The 9,912-nt window shown below is 42.6% G+C and overlaps 1 protein-coding gene across 2 annotated transcripts in view; it reads left to right on the plus strand.

Moving 5' to 3' along the window:
- Window positions 1-9,912, plus strand: part of LOC111655257 (vitamin D3 receptor A) — a 65,334-nt gene that overhangs the window by 52,407 nt on the left and 3,015 nt on the right. For both annotated transcript variants that reach the window (XM_023406586.2, XM_087174080.1), the window contains 3 exons: window positions 4,771-4,955; window positions 7,175-7,274; window positions 7,928-8,105. In XM_023406586.2, coding sequence (XP_023262354.1) covers window positions 4,771-4,955; window positions 7,175-7,274; window positions 7,928-8,105 — 463 coding nt within the window. The remainder of the gene's footprint in view (window positions 1-4,770; window positions 4,956-7,174; window positions 7,275-7,927; window positions 8,106-9,912) is intronic.

Consider the following 9,912-nt stretch of genomic DNA (forward strand, 5'->3'; position numbering starts at 1 on the left):
CCTGAGTTCCTGAAACTTTCTTGATAAGTCTGGCAGATTGATAGCAGCCAGGGAAACGTAGACATGACAGAGATGGTAAAACAGACAACAGAAATAGACTGTTTGTATATTCTCCAGTCAAACCACACCAGAATTTGATTATTTATTTCTTTGAAGTTCTACAGGATTTTCCGCATGTGTCACAACACTTGGCACTCTGTGAATGATTATGGACATCCAGTTCAGCACAATTGGTCTTGTCTAAGTGTGTGTGTGTGTGTGTGTGTGTGTGTGTGTGTGTGTGTGAGAGAGAGAGGGAGAGTGTGTGTATTTGCATGCTCGCTGTGTTTGTCTGTCTGCACGGGTGTGTATTTGTAACAGGATTAGAATCACAGGCGAGTTTCTGAAACGTTTTAGCCTTTAGATGATTGAATTCCCGCCCTTGGTGTCTTTTGAGTAGCGGAGCATCTCCTGCGGTGCTGACCTCCATTTACCTCCCTAATTCATATTCTTCATCCCCTCTCTGACTCTTTTGTATTCCGTCTCTTTGACAGCCTTTACACCTGCATTAACATATTTCGCCAGATGCTTGATTTATTGCGGGATAGACCAAAAACATGTCAACGGAGGTGTGGACGAATCCGAACAACAAAGACTTTATCCGCCCGCAGACTATTTAGCTAATGCGTAGACCTCCTTAGTTTTCAGATTTAAGATTCAATACGAGTAATCAATATTTTCCGTCGTTGCTGAGACATAATGAGGCGTCGCCTCATGCGCCCGCGCCGTCCTTCCATTCACACTTCCACTGCGATCTACTGATAAGCCATTTTGCGTCACACTCGGCGTGTGTGTGGGCGCCCTGACGCCTGACTGACCTGAATTTACCTCTCGGGAACATCACAGGCCTGGCGCGGGCGGTGGTGGAAAAAAATCTTGGCCACACACCAAATCCCGCTTGACATATATCACACCAGATCTGAGCGTTAGCAGCCTCCATTGTATTTAACTGGTCTGTTGACTGGTTAATGAGTAAGCCCGCTGTGAACCTCAGGCCTGCACAACGCTCTGCCTTTTCATCGTTGTCATTGTGGCATTACTGGTGTTTACCAAACTAATATGTTTTTGTTTTGTTTTTTTTTTCAACCCCCCCCCTCCACCTCCACCTCCACCTCCAGCCCTCCCTCACTGTTTGCCTTTCTTTCTGTCTTCCTTTCTTCGCTCCTCTCTGCCATTCAGGGCACCACATCGCCACATCCAATCAGTCGCTGCCCAAACAGCAAACTCTCTTTTTGGTAAACTGCCCCGTGTCTGCCAAGCACTGTGGGGTGGTCAAGATGTTCCTTTGATGGTGTGTTGTTTTTTGTGGACTCCTGCCTTAATGATGCCATCCAGGGCTCAAACTTGGCTGGAAACTGACTGGTTCAATCATGTCCCGGCCTTAGAATAGCTGCTTTGACGGCCGGTGCCAAATTCTGACCAAACTGTGCCTATTCATGATCAGGGCTTTGAGCTGCACCACAAGGAGTGGTTCTAGGCAGGCCGCTCCTGGCTTGGGACTGGATGGACATTGGTACGGAGCCACAGCCTAATTAATGATGGTGTGTTAAAAGAGATGAGAGCCAAGCAAATCCTTTGGTTAGCTAAGCAGTCAGATTCATTCAGTTGCCTTTTTAAGCCCGTGTTGCCAAACTGTTGTTGTTGTTTGTCTGCATCACCACATCATGCGGTTACGTAACGCTGCTTCTGCGGTTGCAATCCAGGGTGCAATCACTGAAAATCCACTTCAAATATAGTTGTTTACAGCTTCCAGGAAAACAACCAGTACTTAGTATGAAGTGCATGATCTGAGCGCTGTTTAATTTAGTCATCCATGCCATCTCATTGGTCTCTTAAATTAGCAGTTACTGTGAAGTATGTATTTATTTGGTGCATTTATTCCTTTGATCCCAACATGCACTTAACGTTGTGAAGGCTGAAAGCTGCAGCCTTGCCACATGACAATGTGGATGAGCGGATGAACAAATCAGAAATCGCTGCATTAACAGATTAAGACGATAAAACAGTTCAGCCTGTTGAACCGTTTCGAGGACACTGCAGTTTATTCAGAATAACACAACGGTCGTGAACAAGGTCGCTATGCGGCTATAAACCTGTAAAACCTAAACAAATAGCGTAATTTGATGGTGCTAAATTTGATGTGTGCAGAGTATGAATGGTGAGACAGTTTCTCTGTAGCTGCCCGGCCGTCAGAGTTGCCGTCGTATCTGTGTGTTTTGACCTCATGACTCTGGGCCCGTCTCCCTTTGGCAGTCGTGGTTTGTCTGGCAGTCGTTCTGTCTGTCTGTCCGTCTGTCGGCACAGTTGAGCGCTTCATGGGTAATCGGTCACTGTGGCACAGAGTCAAAAGGATAATATGGGCCGAGGCATTCGGAGGTCAGCGCATTACTCCGGCAGTGACTGCAGGCCTCAGGAGACTAAGTGTAAAACACCAGTGAAGTTAGTTTTCTGTTGTTACTGAACAGTATTTTTACTTTCCTGTGTGCTATTTTTAGCGTGCTACAGTATCAAGACGAAGAAGAAGAACTGTGATATGAAATGTGGTTCTGCAAATATTGTTCATCTTCTTTTTTTTTTTTTTTGATCTAATGGTAAATATTTGCTCTGAATTTGTAAGCTCCCAGTTCTCCTAGTGTGGTTTCCTTTTTCTTTTCTTTTTTTTCTTCTATATTTGTTCTGTACAGTTTCCTGTGTGGCATCAAACACTGACGGTGTAACACTCTTCCTGCCTCTTTCTTTCTGGGCTCAACAGAAATGTTGTGCTCTGAAACATGTAGTAGATCAACATCTGCCAGAATACAGTGTAAACGTCTCATACTGTATATAGTAGTTATGTGAATATGTAGAGTGTTACAGGACCCAAGCAGAAGCATCTGTTTTCTTCAAACTTCAAACACTTGCTATGTATGATCTCACAACTCAATTAAACCAGTGACGGTAATACACTGTTAAAGCCTGTAGAAGTAGTAATACAGATCACCTCGTTACAGATGTGACATTCACACACTGAACGTTTGAGCCTCATGTTTTTCATTTTATATCAAGTCTTCAGTCACAGCTTGTAATTCAATGTTTCCTGTTTCACGTCATCGGCAGCCTCCCTCTCTGCAGCACACATCCAGATGTAGGTGTGTTTTAAAAAAAAAAAAGAAAAGAAGACAAATCTTGCACTAGGGGAATAGTGTGTATTACTCATGCTAAACTGAATCAAAATAATTTACAGAACACACAGTGGTAAGTGTTGAAAACGGCCTCTCCACAGCAACAGTTTGAACGGAGCCACTCAGAGCAGCTGTCTGCCATTAGACCTCTTCCAGAGACTCCGTCTGCGCTGGGAGTTCAAAGGAACGTTCTAGAAAGGCAAAAGATTCGGTGACGAACTCGGACAGAAACTCATGTCGACTCACCACAGCTGTATTTTCAGTCATTCTCACAGTGCTTTCACAGCAGGATCGCCATTGTTTTCAGTTCTGTCTTGTTCTTTTTTTCATCATTTGCTGCAATAAGTCAACGTTTATGTGTAAGGCCAGAGGGAGGAGTCGAAGCTAATTGATCACCTCCTGCATTTTTTTTTTTTTTTTTTTTCCAATAACATCATTTTTAATATGCGGGCAGTGGAGGGCTCATACTGTGATGCCAACGCTGACAAGGCCAGTGTGGTTACTTAACATTGCTAACATTTTTTTAAGATGTAGACATTTTTATTGTTTGTCTGGAAGTCCAAAAAAGATTTTATTACAGCTCTGACATTTCTGGAAATATGTTTTTATTATGGCCAAAGGGGTCAGATTTTTTGGCATTTGAGCGAGGCGGCCTCCTCTATATAGACCACTCACTATAAACAGTGTGCCTAATCCATTCTGCACTGCTGTGCCACTCCGCCTGCAGTCTTTACTCGTGCAGCATGAATAAGGCAATTTAATGTCCAACACCAGTTACGTAAGCCACATAAAGAGGCAGCAGATACGACAGGCCGTCTCCGCGTGCTGCACTGAGGAGATGTATGTTTCATGTAACCTTGGAGGGTAAGTAAGTGGAGCTTACATGAGATCTCCCTCGCATAGTTTTGAAATCTAACTTTGTTTTACTGCTGATGGTAGCAATGAATTGTTTTAATTCTCTAGTTCAGTGTGAAGTTGAGCTATAGTTAAAAGGACATGCCAGGTCTCCACGACGTTTGACTCTTCACAAACACCCGTCACATGACGAGATTTGACAGGGTTCGATCCAAAAATGTTAGTAGTTTATTTTTTATCTTTTTATATTTTTTATATCTATCACTTAAACACAAACGCCGTGTCACTCGTCTTATACTCTTAAAGCTCCTCTGGTGTCACCCTCTGCTTTGTCAGCTATTATTAGCTTTGGTGTTTCCCTCTGTGTCACAACATCGTAACGCAGACAGCGTGAAGAGCGCGTGGTGTCACTACGCTATGTGGCACCATGCATTTAGACTGGTGCATGTGTTTACTTCCGCTGAATCGGATGCAGTGAGAAGAGCGCGGATCAGTTACAATCGAGTGATATCTGTGGGCTTAATTAAATCCAAGATTCGTTTGCAGCGTTCTCTCTGTTGGCTTCCTGTTTCCTGACGGATTCAAACAATTAAAAATACGGATTTTTAATGTTTGCATTGTTAAACTTTACTTATTTGACTTTCTGTCATTCTTCCTTTGTTCTTTTTTTTTTTCATTTTTCTTAATATGTCCTTTCTTCCATGCTCTATTCCAGTCATCCTGACAGACGAGGAGGTTCAGAGGAAGAAAGAAATGATACTGAAGAGGAAGGAGGAAGAGGCGGCCCGGGAGGCGATGAGGCCACGGCTGAATGAGGAGCAGGCCCGGATGATTTCCTGCCTGGTGGAAGCTCACCACAAGACCTACGATGCCTCCTATTCTGACTTCTCCCGCTTCAGGGTGAGTCCATCACAGGGTTTTCTTTTTCTCCTTTCCCAAAACCACGCTCACATTATCGCTGATGCGGCAAATATGAGGCTAAACACTAAAGAGCTCGAAACAAAAGAAATGTCACGATAGGATATGGATACCATCTGCTCCGGTTCAACACGACACTTGAAGCCGTGGCATTCTCTCCATTATTGAGTCAAAGTATAGAAGTAAATATTACTCCAATACAAAGACAGTAAGTTGTTCAGTCAAATTTTTTTACTTGGGTCAAAGTATTGTAGTACTTTGTTTTAAAAATACTCTCAAGTGTTCAAAAGTCTCTGAAAACAAACAAGTAGAAACGGTAGAAACTGTAGAATAAAACGCTTAAACAATATGATGCAGAGCTTATAGAAAGGGCCAGAAGTCATTTGACCAACCACAGCTTTAAAAGCAGCAGCTACCACAAGCTGTCAGTTTACCTCCACCTCGACTTGCGTTCTCAAGTTGGAGGGTGAATTTGTTTAATGTTGGCATCCTCTGCCTCTTCTTTACCTAACGTCTTTGTCTAATAAGTGCAGTGAAATAACACTCAAGTAAAGTACAGATACTAGAAAAATATACTTAATATACTAACTGACTGGAGGAGATTATAATTACAGCTAAAGCATCAGGAAAGGCCACGTTTGATTTTCATTAGAGAGGCGGAGAGTGTGTTTACATCATACTAATTCTTCTGTCAGTGATAACTAAGCTCCAGCTTTTTGTACAGAGTGAAGAGACCGAGATGGCGTGTGCATTTGAATCAAGTGTAAAAAACTTGAATGCTCTGGAAGGGTACAGCCACACCTACATGTTGGTCTCTTTGGTCAAAATAAACTTCTTTTTACAAGTGAACCAGGGTTTTTCTAAATAAACGTCGCATAAACACACAAGCGGCTGGTTTACTGGCCGGTGTGGTGACATGCAGCCCCAGCAGGTTATAGAGATGTTGAAGGCAGAGAAACTAAAAATTCAGCACGATGGACTCGACTGTACTCTTTGGCGTAATTTATGTTCTCTGGTGTTCGCATCAGCTGAGATCACACGAGTCACACGCACGCACAGGAGGCGGTAGTGACAGCCAGATTTACGATTGATCAACATATGTATAGCACATATTGCGGAGTAAAATGACTGCACTGTGTGTGAAAGTGAAGGCAGTCAGAACCCCATCCTGTGATCTTGAGATAGCTGTAAATAACGTCTGTAACCACAGTCATATTTCAGACCAACACGTCAGCGAGCACACGCCTGTGTGTGTTTTCAGTTTGCTCGGCACCAGTAACACGAGTCACCAAAGGCGTTTATCCGCCCCGACAGTGGCGTCGTATTTTCTTCCTCCGCGTCACGACTCTGAGGTGTGCTGTGAGACGACGACGACGACCCCCTCCCCCCTCCCCCCCGTGTGACCATAACATCACAGTTGGGTCGTCGGAGTAAATGAGATGGAGGATACTGATTGGATGGAACATGAAAGTCTGAAAACACTTCTCCCCGTCTCTGTGATTTATTAGTGTCAAGTGTGATCCTGTCGCACACTGCGCAGCAGACAGCCACAGCCACACTCCCCTTCCGTAGTAAATACCAGAGTTTTTCAGTCATGAATGTCACTTTGAACTGAATGTGAACCCCTGCGAGATGAAGTGCCCAGTTAATGCGAAAAAATAAACCATGCAACAATTTTTGATCAGACTGAAAAAAAAAAAGAGGAGAAAAATAAAAAGAAACTGAAGTGTGCTTTAAAGATAAAGATAAATAAAGTGGGTACTCTACTTCAGAAGGACACGACCGTGGTGGTGAACTGATGTTTTCATAAAGACCCACTGTGTTGTAGCTTGGTGGAGAACTCTTAACATTAGTCTTTGAGTAAATATTAAAAATAAGCCAACACACATTTGGATTACAGAACTCACTTCCCTCATTTACTTTAAATTATAAATGATCAAACGGAGCATTTGTTCGCATCATCAGGTTTTCTACAAACGTGACAAACACCTCTTTTTTTCTTCTTAAGTCAGATTCTTATTCTTTTATCTTATTGTTTTATTTTTTATCTGGAGCTGTTTGTTTGCATGTGTTTGTTTTTGTTATTTTATCCATGTGAAACTTTATTTTTATTATTATTATTATTAAGGATCAGGAGTCCATCCGTTGTGAATGTATTCCAGTGAGGATATTAATAATTGTGTCTCTGTGTGCGTGCGCAGCCTCCAGTGCGTGAAGGCCCAGTAACACGCAGTGCCAGCAGAGCCGCCTCCCTTCACTCTCTGTCTGATGCTTCGTCTGACTCATTCAACCACTCTCCTGGTGAGACACACAGACTCCTTCTCTTCCTCCTCCTCCTCCTCCTCCTCTGTTTGATGGCTCTCATGATTCAGGGTTAACTTTAGCAAAGACACAGCCCTGAAGAAATCGACTGAGTAAAAAAAAAAACACAAGTAAGCAGTAAGTCTGTGCCCACTGTGTCTGCCTCTGCTGGAGAAGGCCCATTCATTACAAGAGAAACAAGCAGACATGCACATAGCAAAACAATAGGAAACTGCATTTCACGACAGGAGTTTCCCTAACAGATATGCTAAGACCTTTGTGTATTTATCTTGAGGAATTTACCAAAAACAGTTTGTCAGATAACTAACTCTGTGTGTTTGTTTGCACCAAGATGATACAATGATTTGGTTTCCTTTTTCTTGTATTGTTTCTTTTAGCTTAAAATTATAGCTTGCTATTTTGAGATGTTAAACAGCATCTCAAAATAGCAAGCTATAATTTTAATCAAATTCTAAGATGAAATTTGTTAATTGTGTTTTCATAAAATACTAAATAATTCATCTCTTCACTGCTGTCTTACCTCGACGCTTTGCTATTTCTGTGTGTTCAAAATGTGTGTTCCTTGTAATCACTTCATTCCCTCCCCTTGCTTTCCTCCTCGGCCCTTGTCTCCTGATCCCTTCCTCAAACAGAGTCAGTGGACACCAAGATGAACTTAAGCAACTTGTTAATGATGTACCAGGACGGCGCCAGCAGTCCGGACTCCAGCGAGGAGGACACCAAGCTGTCCATGCTGCCCCACCTGGCCGACCTGGTGTCCTACAGCATCCAGAAGGTCATCGGTTTTGCCAAGATGATTCCAGGCTTCAGGTACAAACAAATACACACCGCACTAATTGAGCATAGTCAAGGAAGTACGGTGGTATATAGTGAGGTCGGGACAGTGTAGCGGCACATATTGATGTCTGATTTTTTCTTCTGGAGGAGTCACCGCAGTCAGAAGCTTTTTAAAAATGTCTTTAATTTGACCACAGCGATAAATCATTCACACAACGTCAAGTCAGCTTTACTTGTGTTTACACGGTTGTTAATGCATCTCAGTTGATCTCATTTAATTCAAAGCTTAAACAACAAAAGAATAAATCTTTCGTTTGAGTCATTGATCGAGCAAAAATACCAAATATTTAGTGTTTCCAGTTTCTGAAATGTGAAGTTTGGTGCTTTTTGTTTGATTTAAATGATGCTGTGTAACGAAACGTCACTTTTGGAAAATCATGACGGAACGATTTTAATTATTTTTTAGGATTAATCAGTAAAATGATCTGCAGAATGATTGATAATAAAAACATTTTAAAAAAGTAAACCTCTTGGAGACACGGCAGACTGCTGAAGCTGACCCATAGGTCGCATGAAACACCTCTGATTGGCCATAATCCTCTGGTGTCATATTCCAGCCATTTTGATAATTAAACGTTATTACCCTCGCCATCGCTGCTGCCGCCGCTCTCTGTCTCGCTCAGTCCTGTTAATAATTTGTTGACTAGTTAAAATTCTGCTGCATCCGACCAGTAGCTCACACAGACACCAAGGCTAACAGCCTGGACAAGCTCCCCGCCCACACGCAGAGCACAATGATTTGCTGCCCACATGTATGCGGCATGTTATTGGGCGAGATGCTATTATGGCTCCCAAACAAACAAGCTCCTCCAAGAAACCGCAGGAACAGGCTGTAGCTTTATAAATACATGCTGAGCGGAGAGATAAGTTTATAAATGAATGCACAGACAGACACTGTGTAATAAAAGACTAGAAAAAGACACAGCTGCTGTATGGATAGACATAATGCATACATGAGTGTGTGCAAACAGAAATGGAAAACAGATGATGTGCAGACAGCCTTGTATTTACATCCAGTTATTCTACTGCTGACCTTGCTGCAGTGCACCATGGGTATATTGTTCAAATATTTGGAAGCTAAGTGTCGGCTGTGCGTAGCAGGGTTTCTTTGTTTACCTTGAAGACGCTGCAGATACATGACAACACGGAGCTCTCTGCAGCTCGATGCATCGACTGCAGGTTCTCATATTTTCTCACCCTGGAGCGGCAGATTCACTCTGATTAGACCTCGGCCCTCGTCTTGTCCCTGGGCCTTAATTTGAGAAGCACGTGTTGAGCTGAATGTGCGATCCCTCACTGATTTCATCCCCACGTTCTCATTTAATAAATGGTGGGGGGGGGTTGTATAACTCAACAGCATTCGATTTCAAGATTCAGACCTTAATATCCCTCTTCTTTATTTCGAAGCGTTTGACAGGCATCGCTATCTAAAAATGATTTGACTATTTTTAATGCTGTAACATGGCAGTGATTCAAACTGGACCTTTTTTTAAGTATTTACTTAAAAGAAATACAAGAGAAGAAAAGAGCAGGCCGTTCTGTGCAGCATGAAATCAATGAACGAGATGACAAAATCTTATTTATTTAATTATCTTAAGGGCAAAAGTTGCACTGTGTGTGTGTGTGTGTGTGTGTGTGTGTGTGTGTGTGTGTGTGTGTGTGTGTGTGTGTGCTTTTGTGGCCAGACATAGCTAAGGGTTGGAAACGCTGTTGCTACAGTAACTTTATAATACATTCAGTATGCATGCTGAGCTTATTAGTCTCCCTCCCTCCCTCCCTC

Source organism: Seriola lalandi, unplaced genomic scaffold, assembly GCF_002814215.2.
Source record: "Seriola lalandi dorsalis isolate HSWRI2012SDOR001 ecotype SW California unplaced genomic scaffold, Sedor1 jcf7180002054312, whole genome shotgun sequence".
Taxonomy (NCBI): Eukaryota; Metazoa; Chordata; class Actinopteri; order Carangiformes; family Carangidae; genus Seriola; species Seriola lalandi.